General features: G+C 38.1%; 1 protein-coding gene across 4 annotated transcripts in view; it reads left to right on the top strand.

Moving 5' to 3' along the window:
- CASK (calcium/calmodulin dependent serine protein kinase) overlaps positions 1-14042 on the top strand; it is a 354818-nt gene that overhangs the window by 259107 nt on the left and 81669 nt on the right. For all 4 annotated transcript variants that reach the window (XM_028113495.2, XM_028113492.2, XM_028113493.2 and 1 more), the window contains exon 11: positions 10424-10545. In XM_028113495.2, coding sequence (XP_027969296.1) covers positions 10424-10545 — 122 coding nt within the window. The remainder of the gene's footprint in view (positions 1-10423; positions 10546-14042) is intronic.

Genomic DNA, 14042 nt, shown 5'->3' on the forward strand with positions numbered 1-14042 from the left:
TTCACATACACAGTTTCTTACCAATTGGTATGTGCTTATTACACCTGGTGGGAAAGAACAGGATCAAGTTTCCCATTCCAGTAACTGTATAGTTCCTCATTTTGACCTTTACCAATTGGGATGTGAATCTTCCTCTTTTGAGTAAAGGTGATTTCCAAAAACAATCAGAAATGGAAATCTTAGAAAAGAGACTATGAAGAGAAGGTCTTGCTGGTTTCCTCTTACGCTGACTTTGTGATTATCCAGAGCCCTTACCACATGAAAGGCAAGGCTGTAGTTGTGTTTCTAGGTGTGTCCCCCATGCTCCCTGTTGTTTCATGTCTGTCTTTTTCTTTCCCAGTCCATTTTGTTCCCTCCACCTGTAGCCTTTGAGTTGGTGTTAGCTCAAACCTCTCTCTTCTCTCCACACTCGGTTTACAGTAGACCCACCTGGGGGGAGTGGATCCAGAAATGGTTTTATGTCGTACTGTGACTACCTGATACAGTCACAAATTTGGAATAGATTGAGAGATTGTAGGCCAACATCTAATACCATTTTCATCTTTAGAATCGGGACTGGAGAGCCGTGTGGTCCTTGCAATAGCTTCACAGACCTAATCTTTAGTGTTAACCCCTTAATATGTACTTCTGCCTAGCAAGAGTTAAGTGAGCTCTTAAGTGTCCCTTTCTGTTAAAGAATTGGATTTTTCTTTTAGGGAAAGGAATTGTCTATAGTTATAAACATGCTTATTTTCTGTTAAATACATTTTTATCGCCCAGTTTTTTTGTTTTTCAGTACAATCTGTAAATGATATGGTTGAAATAGTCTCTGATTGCAGCATTTGCTTTTTAAACAAAAAAGAAATTTTCCACATTGTCTTGCGGGTAGCCTGCAAGCTCTCGAATCAGTTGTTCACAATTTCACATTCCCTCTTCCCTTTCCTGCAGTCACACCTTCTTTTTCCAAAATTTCTGGATCTTAATGATCTTGTAAGCAGTCTATATCTTCATTTGACATGCACATGACTATCTCTATTTTTAAATAGCAGGATGCTATGAATAAAAGACAAAGGAATCATTATACAGTGTATGTGTCTGATCACCTCCCCTAAATGAAAAGGAAATTTTTTATGTATTCAGAAGTCAAAGACAAAGGAATATTTTGAAGAAAATTCTAATACTTTCATAACTTTCTCACAGCTATCAAGAATTATTCATATGTTCCTAAGATTAATTTTTAATACTAAGCCATTAAAGGGAGGCATTGTACTGTTTTATCAGCATCATTTATGAAATTGCTCTCTACCAGCACACTTCCTTTTCTGCAACCAACAGTAATGGTTCTATGCTTGGTTGCAGAAAGCCTATTATATATTTTGTCTGGACTCACATAAGAGCTTTACACTTTCATAGAGTATTTTCACTTTTCATTTCATTTTTTTAATGTTTTCATTTTCAAGCCTAAATTCTTGTCAATGTAATCCTTAAATTCCTCATCATTTATTTTAAGTTCTGACATTAACCGTTCTGCTATCTTTCTGTTTAAATCTGCATGGGTTTGTTTTACAATACAAAACACAAAGCACCTTCCAGCATTACCTGAAAGTTCTAGCAAGTCCGTGGCAAAAAGAGAAAAATGATGAGCAAGCTTGGGTTTCTTGGGTGGGGGTGAGGGTGCAGGGAAGAGGAGGGGTTAGAGAGAAAACAGTGTAAGGTCACCAACTGCTGTCTGCTGTTTCTTAAGAAGGACAGTCTGTTTTTCATCTTTAGATAATGCCTGTTCTAGTCTTTCTATGAAATAATGATAAGTAGGTCTTTTCTTTAATGACTTTGCTTGACAAAATTAAAATCCTATTTTGGTCCCCCAAAATTCTAAGATCACAATTTAAAAATGAATTTAAAATTAATACCTTTCCCGATCTGTCATCTAAAGAGTCTAACATGTTTAGGTATGCTTTTTACATTGTAAAACAATTTTTATGTAAGAGATTATTTTTTCTATTTTATCAAAATTAGTCCATTACACATTCACTAGAATTTGTTGAGTTTAATCTTATGATGAACAACAGTGTATCGTTCCTTTGTTACTTAACAATCCTTTCTCATATTTTATTCCTTTCTCATATTTCAAATCAAAGAAGTCAGAATCCCAACCCAGTGTTTTAATGACTGAAATCCTTAACAGTCCCAGGGAATATGCTCGTGGAACACAAGGATTCACTTTGGGCTCAGCTGGGGGACTGTGCTTCTTGTGGCTCATCTACTGGGCCCAACTGTAGTTTGATAACCTGCTTGCTCTAAAATCATACTGTTTGTTGTTTGTCCATATGCTGCCTTCCTCCTAGGACTTCTAGCAGCAGAAAGTAGGTATCCCTTATGTTTTCCTCTAAGCTTTATCTTTTATGCAAAAGTGTTTGGCTTTGCATGGTTCATAAGCAGCTTGACTTTCTCCTTGGCTGTTTGTGTTTAGATGTTTGATTATGAATTTTAACACTGCCTGACCATAAAATAAAAATGTGGCTCTATTGATTTCCTGAGGCACTGTCATACAAATAATACTAACTTCTCACTTTTGTAAGAGGAAGATAGGCAGTGTTAAAATTTTAACTGCACTTAATATTATCTCACATCTGAATTTCAAGCACAAATACATTAATTTGGGAGAAAGGGTAACATTTTATTTTATAGTTCACTTTCAAGAAAACTTTCAGGGTAAGTGAATTTTCCTTTGATTACATAATCTATTAAGCGGTTTTTATTACTCTCTATAACTAAATTTTTAGTTAATATGGAGCTGTGGAATGAACTCCTGAATTCATGTGTCTCAGCAACTTTTACCATCAGAAAGATCATTTGTAAAGAATCATATAATGGCTAAATTTTAATTACAAAAGGATGTGATTTGATTATGTGACAAGATTAAAGTAAAAAGTTTGTAAAAAAAAATTAGACACACAAATGAGTACAAGTAAAACTAAGGCAATCTGAATAAGATGGGTGGATTGTATCAATGTCATTATTCTGGGTATGATACTATACTATAGTTCTGTAAAATGTTACCAATGAAGAAACCGAGCAAAGCATACAAGGGATCTCTGTATTATTTCTTACAACTGCATATGAATCTACAATTATTTAAATAATTTCAATTAAGACAATAGAATAAATCTTTACCTCTACATTGTGCTTACTGGGGGGAAGTATATAAGAGACAATGATAAATTAGAAAATCTGGATGCTAATAATTGAATACATTGTCACATTCTCTTGCATTTGTTACTTGTAGCTCCAGTTGCAGCTGATTTAATATAAAAATCTCACAGTATGTTAATTGTCTATTGCTGTGTATTGAATCCCTTCAAAGCAGGATTTATCCTCTCACAGTTTCTGTGGGTCAGGAATCTGGGCATGGCTTAGCTGTGTGCCTCTGGCTTGAGATCTCCCATGAGACTACAGTCAAGCAGTCGTCCAGGGCTGCAGTCTCATCTGAAGGCCCAACTGTGGGCAGTTGGGGGGGAGGAATCCTCTTCCAAACTCCCTGTCGTAGTTGTTGATAGGCTTCAGTTACTTACTAGCTATTGAGCCTCTCCATAGGGCTGCTCACAACACAGAAGTTTGTTTTCCCCAGCATGAATGATCAAAGACAAAGGGCACGGTCTTTATCACCTCATCTCGGAAGTGACATCCTCTCATTTCTGCCCTATTCTCTTCATTACAAGTGAGTTACTAAGTCCAGCCCACACTTCAGGGAAGGGATTTGATTATACAAGGGTGGGAATACCAGGAGGCAGGGACCTTGGGGGCCATCTTAGAGGCTGTCCACCACATACAAGTTAATGACAATTAGAGTGTGAGACACTTCTTTGTACCTGCTTTTGTTTCTCCAGATTGAGCATGCCTCTCTTTTTTTTTTTTTTTTTTTTTTTAAGTAGACCTATCATGTCATTTGGAAATGAAAGCATCTTGGAGGTATCAAGTAGTGCTTTTCCTTAGTTGTAAAGTTTTATATGAATGGGCACTTAACCAGCAGAATGTTATTTAGAGTACTTTGACAAATTTGTGCCCAATGATGCTGCTGTTTGAAAACAGACCATTTTAACAAGCATAACGACATTAGAATTATAGCGTCTGTACTCTGATAGAATCCATTTGCAGAGTTCTTTTAACTAATACTAAATTTTGCAGTGTCTGCATGATACAAAAAGAATCTAAAGGATTTATCACCATGTATAAGTTTTCATAGCTTGAATTGGATACAGTGCAATGCTTAAGTCCAAGATACAATGTCCATTACAGGATTCACTATTGCTTATAAGTTGATTGTTAACCAGAATTTGCTTTGTACAGTGGGAATAAAAGCTGTTTTCCGGGGAGGGGGAAGGGAGGCATTTGATTGCAAAGGGACAAGAGGGAACTTTTTTGGAGAGATGAAAATGTACACTTAAATTGGTGAATTTTAACTTAATAAATTATACTTTAGTAAGCAGATTTTTTTAAAACACTGTTGTGCTTACAGGGTGGGGCTTTGACTGGGTGGGTGATAGGAATGTGTGTGTTGTGGATTCAAGGGTTGTATAAATGGGATTGCTAATACAACAGGAAAGAGGCTATTGGTTAACTCTTCAGAAAAAGCTAGACTAGATGCAGATGCTGAATTTGCTCAGTGATAAATTGGGTTTTATAGCTATACATATAATTTTTAAATATACACGTACAAATTTTTGTTACTGAAATAACTGCATATATGTGTATGCAGTTATCAGATGTATGTAGTATGTACATTTATCAAAATTCATTGAATGGTACACTTAAGAATTGTATATTTCACTCTGTGTATACTTTACCTGAGACAGAAAGAGAAGTATTAAAATCGATGCTGAAGTGTTTAGGGGTGCACTGTAGTAATGTTGAGCACTCTGCTGCTCATTTTGAAACGAATGAAAAATAACATGAGTTGATGTTCACAGTTAAAGTATATGATTATCAACCTAATTTTTAGATAACAAACTTACTTACCAAATGAATTGTGCAGAAATTAAAATAAAATACTATCCTGAAGGCAGGGCTTAGTTACTTTCTAATAAATTTATCATTGTGAAAGTTTGTAGGACCAAGGCCTACAAAAATAAACCTTATATGGGAAATAAAATTGAGATTAAAGAGAAGATAGAAATTGGATATCCTCTCATTACCCAATGCGAATTATTCAGATGTGTTGCTGAGGGTGAAACATGGTTTCCGGAGGAGTCCATCTGTAGTAGAAGGACTCAGTGTTACAGACTTGACTTTGGGGACTTGCTCTTCTGCTCACTGCTGCGGCCCCAGGGTCATTTGACCTTGTGGAGCCTCCAGTTTTCCAACTATAAAAACACTTGCCTACAGGATGGGATTATTGTGGAATCACATAAGGTAATGAATATAAAAGCATTTTGGAAGTTAAAAACTGTCATACAAATAAAAGTATCAAAATAATTTTATTATGACTTTAAGGAAATGGGGCTGTGCAATAAGCTGTTTTCTGTGGTTAACTGTTACATTATAATTCTTCAGAATTTATTCAGAAAAAAATCATTTTACTCAAACACATTTCATTGTGTCCTTCTGTACAAAGCCCCCTAACAAAGTGCAGCCTGGAATACAAAAGTGAATAAAATACCTACAGTCCTGCCCTTAAGCAGATTGCCCTCTGAGGTGAACTCATGTGCTATTTATTGATTGATTTTTTTAAGGCAGTTACAACTTTATTCAAAGGCTTTATAGGGGGAAAAAAACACATCCTTTTCAGTTTTTGAGAAAAGTGAAGAGTTCTTTTGGCTATGACAGTATTAATCCACAAAATAAATGCTAATAGCAGTTAAGAGCCTCTATGTGTGCTGTGCTGTGTTAAGTCGTGTTGTCTTCATTATTACTACTACCTCAGTGTTTAAAACAAATAGCAATGGAAAAGAAGTGTCTTTATGTACATTTATATTTTATACTGAATGGAGAAATTATGGGACTTTTAGATCGGCTTGGTACTGAACTGCAGGTATCAATGATACGTATATATCAGACAAAGAATGTTTTTCTGTCGTTCTCGTCATACCCAAAAAAAGAAAGAACAGAACTAGAAGGGGGGGGGGGTCAATGGAAGGTGTTAAATGATCAAGGGTAAAGAAAGATTTTGAGGTTAGACCAAAACTATGTGTTTTTTCAATGTAAAAGATAAAGGAGAAATGGAAGAAAGCTGTAATTTTCCTCCCTAATTTCAGAAACTTAAAATTTGGAGCACTTTTCAGAAACTGAAATAGGTGGCTCACGTACAGCTATGGAAATACTTCCTCTTATGATTGAAAACCCACAAAGTTAACCACATTTGGGTACAAGATAAGACTATAAATCAGTTCAGAAACCGTGACAAGCTCCAAGGAGGGTCAATAGACCCATTGAGCTGATGGGTCTTTCCTCCTGGAAACACCGGATAACAGATGCCTCTGTGCTTTCCAGCAAAGCATTCACTGCATCCTTCGGAGCAGATGAGGCCACAGGTGGAGGTGTTGAATTCCTGCTCATCCACCTCCTCTCTAAGTTTGTCCCAGCTCCTCACCCAGCAGCCTATTTCTGCGACACTTTGTTTTTTCCTCTTGTATATCATTTACTTCAGGGTATAAGATGTCTGAGAGCCCCTTCCTCAAGGCCAGGGATCATACCTGTTTTCTCAGAAGCCCCTGCCTAGTACCTGGCAAAAAGCAGCAATGTTCAATAAAGATTTTGGTTGTTGTCTGACCCGACAGGAGTCAGGTTCTTTTCTAACCTCCATATCCATGCATAAACCACATGTAGCTTCTTGTCACTCTTTCTCCCATGTTTCCTAGTACAGCCAATTCGCATAGTAAGTCAGGCAGAGCATAGACTTCAGAGCCAGACACGCTGGGCCTGAGTCTTGGTTCTACCATTTCTAGCTGTGACCTTCTTTGAACCTCAGTTCCCTATCTAGAAAGGTCAGGTAACATATCTACCTTACTGCATTGTCCTGAGGATGTTCCTGGCACATAATAAACACTCGAGAACTGGGAGCCCCTGTTGTTATTATTATGTTTCTTTAGAACTTCATTAATTCAGTGCATACTTTGTGGGTGTTCTGAAATAAATCAAATATAGACATGCCATAAGGACCTCATAGCACAGAAGAGTGAACAAGTACACACATAGAGTCACCTGTGGAGTATGCATGCTGCTGGTGGGACAGGAATTGTGTGGAGCTCTGGGGATTCACAGATGAGCAAGTGGTACAGCCAGAATCGCTTCCCAGTGGTTAGACTTGCCATCTTGGTATTCAGTAGGATACAAGGTTGTTTTATTTTCATCCTATAGTATTAATAAACTGCCACCTAGATTATGTATTCACATAAGCAATGCTGGTAGAGACCATAAAAACTAGGTAAGATTCCATTAAGATAATGAAAATGATAATTATGTTTCTGTAGTATCTGTTGGATTTTTTTAATGTACAAATAAAACATTTTGTTGGTATTTCTGTCATTGCAGTTTTAAGTCCAGAAGTTTAGAACTAGCTTTAGTGACTCTATAAACCTGGTATCATTTAACCCTGCTGTTGATGTGCTGGGGTCAGGGGTTCCATGGGACATTTGGAACTAATTTCTTCACATCATCTCTTGTTTTACAGGGCTTTCAGTAAGGGATGATGAGAGAGCTGTCTTTGAACTAATTTCCAGAGTTTTTTTCCCTACTCAGAACAAAGTAAAAGTCACAAGAACAGGTAGAAGGAAGTGGATTTGGTTAATACCTTTTCAGGAACAGCAAGAGAAATGAGGACTGATTTGTGCCTTGTACGTTTTTTTGTCCTACTTAATACCCACTTAATGTTTTCAGTGAAAGAATACCAAGAGCCTGGTAGGCATAATTACTCAAAACTTGAAAGTATCCACAGTCCTTTCAATAGATAAATGGTCAAACTTTGGCACATCCATGCAATGGAATACTACCCAACAATAAAAAGGATTAAGCCATTGATATACACAACAACCTGGATGAATCTCCAGAGAGTTATGCTGGGTCAAAAAAGCCAATCACAAAAGATTACATACCGTATGGTTTCATTTATATAGCATCCTCGAAATGACAAAATTATAGAAATGGAGAACAGATTAGTAGTTGCCAAGGGTTAGGAGGGAAATAGGGTAGGAATAAATGAGGATGGTTATAGAAGGGCCAAATGAAGGATCCTTATGGTAATGGAAATATTCTGTAGCTTGCCTGTGCCAGTGTCAGTCTCCCAGTTGTGATTTTGCGTGAGTTTTGCAAGATGTTACCTTTGAGGGGAACTGGGTAAAGGGCACATGAGATCTCTCTGTATTATTTCTTACAACTTCGTGTGAATCTACAGTTATCTCAAAAAGTCAAATTTGTTAAAAAAAAAAAAAAAAGCCACAGTAATTTCCACATGGACAACCACTTGATTTGTGGCTTACACCCTGAATTGTTAACATAATGAAATCATACTGCAAAAAGCAGTTGCTTATATAGCAACGTTTATTCTATTGTAGAAAACTTGGAACATATGGACAAGAATAGAATGAAGTATAAATAGGAAAGTAAAGATCACTGCTGTTATGCTTTTGGTGTATTTCATTGTTTTTTTCCTGAGTTTGTATATGTATTTTTTTCAGTCATAATTGGGAATATACAGTTTATGTGGTTTTGCATTCCACTTTCTTGAATTTTATATCATGAGGATTTCTCTTTGTCTTTAAAATTTTTTCAAAAGTAATTTCCATTTGGCTATATATTCCATTATATAGGTGTTCTATATTTAATCACTTTCTAAGTATTTGCTATTTTCCCCCATTTTATATGATAAATATCCTCATACATAAGTCTTTTTTGCGTTTCCTAGTTTTTCCTAGTTTTTGTAAATGGAATTACTGAATCAAAGTACAGGAGCATTTTTAAGTCTCTTTGATACATGTTACCAGATTGCATTCTGGGAAAGTGATACTAATTTACATTCTCACCAATAAGTGCACGTGATTGGATGAGGTCCGAGACCAAAAGTAATCAGAAACAGCATAGAGTTCCACAGAGAACAGAAAGATTCAAGATTTTTATCATTATCTAAAGCAGAATTTCTGAACCTCAGCACCATTGACAGTTCGGGCTGCATAATTCTTTCTTGTGAAAGGCTGTCGTGAGCATTGTAGGATGTTTAATAGCATCCCAGGCCTTACGCACTAGATGATAGTAGCACAAACTGTCCCCCCACCACCACCAGTTGGGACAACAGAAAGGTCTCCAGGCTGCCAGATGTCCCCCCCTGGGGGGGCAAAATCGCCACTGGTTGGAAACTATTGATCCAAGACTTACACGTGTAATGAGGCACTTACTATTAGAATTTGTCAAACACTAATGTTCTGAAGCGTAGCCTTTTAGGGTTCTTTCTCTGGAGTATGTATGTGCACGTTGTCTGCAGAGTCAAATAGGCTTATCATTTCTTTAAGGCTGTGTAAGTGACTTTGTTGCTCCCCAGTATATATCTTTCTCTACTAATACCTCTCTGGATTCCTGGTTATAAGAAGAAATTTAAAGAAAGTGATCACACTACCATTTCCTTTGCCCTACAAAAATGAGTTGCCCTAATATTTAATGTGGTATTTGGAAGTGTCAGTCAATACACTCAGCCTTTGTCTTTGTCTTTTGAATAAAAAGGGCCCAATAGATTGAGAACAACTTGATTCCCTTGACTTTGTAAAGGAAGGAGAAAGAATGCATTGGGATCTTTGCTAACTTAAGTTTGAGCCTTAAAAATCCTAAGAAGCTGGGGCACCTGGGTGGTTCAGTCAGTTAAGCGTGCAACTTGATCACAGCTCAGGTCTTAAACTCAGGGTCTTGAGTTCAAGCCCCACATTGGGCTCCATGCTAGGCATGGAGCTTACTTTAAGGAAAAAAAAAATCCTAAGAAGCTTATTTTACTCAGCAGGAGCACCCATCCTTCAAAGGTTTTTCCCTCAAAGCTACAGCTGGCCTTACCTTCAGTTCTTGATGGGATACACTTGTACAAAAGGCTCACCTGTGTTAGTTATGTAATATTTTAAAACATCATGGGGTCATGGAAATGACACACTCTTCCTGATGTATAACTTGCTGCACCCAGATCTTCCAGTAGCTCAGTTATAGTTGACAGATTTCCTTAATTCAAGTAAGACCAGCTGCAGTGTACTCTGAAAAATGAGAAGCACACAAATACATTGTGACAAACAGAAACTCACTGAAAATACTCTATCCTTGAGCGATATGAAGTTCATTTAAGTCTATCCAGTAAAGACATGAACATTTGAAGTTTTATGTTTGTTGGTTCATTGTTCTGAAATGCAAGATTGAGGCTACAAAGGTTAGTTTGACATTGACTTTCTGTACTGGCTGTTTGTTTTCTGTTTGTTCCCCTTAGGAGCAGTCTCACAGGTGCTGGACAGCCTGGAAGAAATTCACGCACTTACAGACTGCAGTGAAAAGGACTTAGATTTTCTACACAGTGTTTTCCAGGATCAGCATCTCCACACGCTACTAGATGTAAGTCTGAGGCTTTTTTATGACTTATTTATTTTTAGTGAATTGAATAGTTAGGGTACCTTTTTTACTTTACATGAATTTCCAGGTGTCCATCATAACAGTCCATTTTCAGTCTTAAGCCTGTGAGAAATGTGGGAAATCATCCATTATAGATTCATAAATGAAATAAAGTATATATAGTACAAAAACAATGTAGTCTAGCAAGTCACTGTAAAAAAAAATTTGTGTGTGTGTGTGTGTTTCTGTTAAAAGAATCCCTCTTCTCTAGAGAAACGCTCCTAAATAGATACAAAGATGCAGGGACGCGAACATTAATCATAGAATGGGCGTAAGAGTGAACATAAGGCAACAGGGAAATAAACAATGGCATATGCACTCCTAATAAGGAATATTAGGCAGCAGGTGAAAAGAATGAAATTGGTGGGGCGCCTGGGTGGCTCAGATGGTTAAGTGTCTGACTTTGGCCCAGGTCGAGATCTCAAGGTCCTGGGATGGAGCCCGTGACTCCCTGCTCAGCGGAGAGCCTGCTTCTCCCTCTGCCCCGGCCCCTCCCCACACTCGTACTGTCTCTCTCTTTCTCTCTCTGTCAAATAAATAAATAAAATCTTTTTTTTTTAAGATTTTATTTATTTGACAGAGAGAGACACAGCAAGAGAGGGAACACAAGCAGGGGGAGTGGGAGAGGGAGAAGCAGGCTTCCCGCCGAGCAGGGAGCCCGATGCGGGGCTCGATCCTGGGATAATGACCTGAGCCGAAGGCAGACACTTAAGGACTGAGCCACCCAGGTGCCCCTAAGTAAATAAAATCTTTAAAAAAAAAAAAAAAAAAACACTGAACCTGAAGCATGAGTATAACAGAGAGAAAAGTAAATAAGATACTGTGCAGTGGACACACACATTTCATAGTTAACAATGCTGGTTTTCATAGACTTTTGTCTTCTTAAAAATAAGAATGTGTAATCATTAAATATGACAGACTCTACTGACAGCAGATTGAGATACAAAGAAAAATCGGAAGCTGAGAATTCGTATCTGCCTTTATTTCAGTCACATTTTAAGTAAGATACTTTTCTTAGGTAACTTGGTTGATTTCAGCAGTGAAAACTTTCTTAGTAGATAGTAATCTGTCAGCACATGTTAGTCTTTTTACAAGAAAAACCTTCCCTTTATAAGAGAATGGTATTTGCTTTGGGGTGCCTAGAACTGTTTGGTTCTAACTCTGATTAATCCACCATAGGACACAGATTACACCAACGCAATGTTCCCCAGAATGTGTTCTGCAGAACATTGCTCTGGGAGATGGTGATGGGTGTTGCCATGAAGGAGGAAGGGAGTAGATCTTAAATATATTCACTAAATAAGTTAGGGAAATGCTACATTCTTTATCCTTTTATACAGATTCACAGTGGATATTAGCATATTAACAGCTCTGAGACATCCCATAGCAAAGAAACCAGATTGACTTTAATAGCATTTCTCAAACTAATTTGGGCACAGAACTTTTATTCACAATCCTGTCCTGTTGATGAGGACCAGTTTGGGAAACGCTAAGCTAAGAGCATTGCATTACGTTTCAACTTCCTACCTACGACTAAGTGCAGTCATAGGTAACCTACAGTTGCATCTTCCATAAATGCAGTCAAATCAAATTATCAGATTTTAAGAATTAGTTTGGCTTTTTTATGTAGTGTCTGTATTAATGAGGCCTGACCAACTGCTATAGCATGCAATCCTAAAATTTGAGGGGCTTAACAGAATAAAAGTTTATTTCTTGCTCACATCACAGTCCAGTGCAGGTAGATGATGTGGGGGGGGGGGGAGGGTCTCTTCCACACAGTCCTTCAGGGGTCAGGCCTCTTCCACTGTATCGTTTGCTCCTAGCAGCAGATGAGAGAAAATGGAGAATTTTGCAGGCTCATAGTAGGAAATAGGCTATATCACTGTGCCCACGTTTCAGTGGCAAATACTAGTTACATGCCTACCTAGCTGCGAGAGAGCTGGGAAACATAGTTTAAAAAATGTGCTGAGTGAAATAAGCCAGACAGGGAAATATAAATACTGCATGGTATCAAAGTCAGACTCCTAGAAACAGTAGAATGGTTGCCCTAGGCCGGGGGTCTGGGAAATGAGGAGAGGTTGGTAGAAGGGTACAGGCTTTCACTTATATGATGAGTAAGGTCTGAGGGTCTAATATATAACATGGTGGCTGTAGTTGATAATTCTGTATTGTATAATGAAAGAGAGAGTAGGACTTAAGTGTTCTCACGGGGCGCCTAGGTGGCTCAGTTTGTTGGGCATCTGACTCTTGATTTTGGCTCAGGTCATTATCTCAGGGTCATGAGATCAAGCCCCATGTTGGGTTCTGCACTGGGAGTGGAGCCTCCTTAAGATTCTCTCTCCCTCCCTCTCTCTCTGCCCCTCCCCCACTACATATGCGCATGCACGCACACACTCTCAAAAAAAAAAAAAGGCGGGAACTGAAGTGTTCTTAGAAAAAAGAAGTTAAATATGTGAGGTGAAGAATGTGTTAATTAACTTGGTTGGGGAACCCTTTCACAATGTACACATTTATCAAATCCTCACATTGTATACTTTACATATATTACAGTTATGTTTATCGGTTGTCCTTCAATAAAGCTAACAAATGCACTCAGGAGGATAAGGAAATGGCTCTTCTCTTTAGTGTAATTTATCTTAAGTAATTTGAGGACATTTTCAGTTAAGTTTAATTTCAAGTAACTGTTACTTTCCTCAGGTACCAGAAAGCCTTTGAAATTCATTCTATTAACATTCCTTCCTCTTCTTTATTCATTGGCTTCTTTATGTTGTCTATCATTGCTTCATAGGATGCGGAAGGTTTTCGCAAATGTGAATTTCCCACACAGGTCCTACCCTTTACTGGAACTAGCAAGTGGGATATTTGAAAGAAGCTGTAGCAGAGCATGGAGATTGGTTTATTTCAGTGTAGTCAGTGGTTAGGTCATTGCTAAGATCTACTGACCTTTTAGATGAAGGACTTTTTGTCATTTAAAGGCTCAGAGAAGCCCAAACTGGTTTTCAAGGTTACATTTTTCTGACAAGTGTAACAAGGTATCTGAGCCCACCCAGCTTGAGACTGCAGGGGAAATGGAAGAACATCGCTAGCTTCTCCAAGGAGGGGCAGGTACTCAGACACAGACTGGACGTTGGAACTGAGCCAGGCGGCAGCTTATTGCCCAATGCTAAGCCCTTCAGACCTCACTGAAAACGTGTGCTTTGAATAACTGCTGCGTTCTTGGGTCAACATTGTCACAACTTCAGAGGAGATTCCTAGGTGTTAGGAAAAACATGCTTAAAGTTCCTTTGGATTCTTATGAGTGATAAACTTAAGAACGTGTCTGCAGTGTCAGCATCTGCCCTATCAGTGCATCTCAATTGGCGTGGACTGAGAAGGCTCTGTGCCCAGGAAAAAGACGCCATGTCTGCAGAATTTTGCAGACAAGTGCTACACGTGAACCC

This window comes from Eumetopias jubatus, unplaced genomic scaffold (genome assembly GCF_037043125.1).
Source record: "Eumetopias jubatus isolate StellerSeaLion01/CBP00866 unplaced genomic scaffold, mEumJub1_p1.0 scaffold_11, whole genome shotgun sequence".
NCBI classification, from domain to species: domain Eukaryota; kingdom Metazoa; phylum Chordata; class Mammalia; order Carnivora; family Otariidae; genus Eumetopias; species Eumetopias jubatus.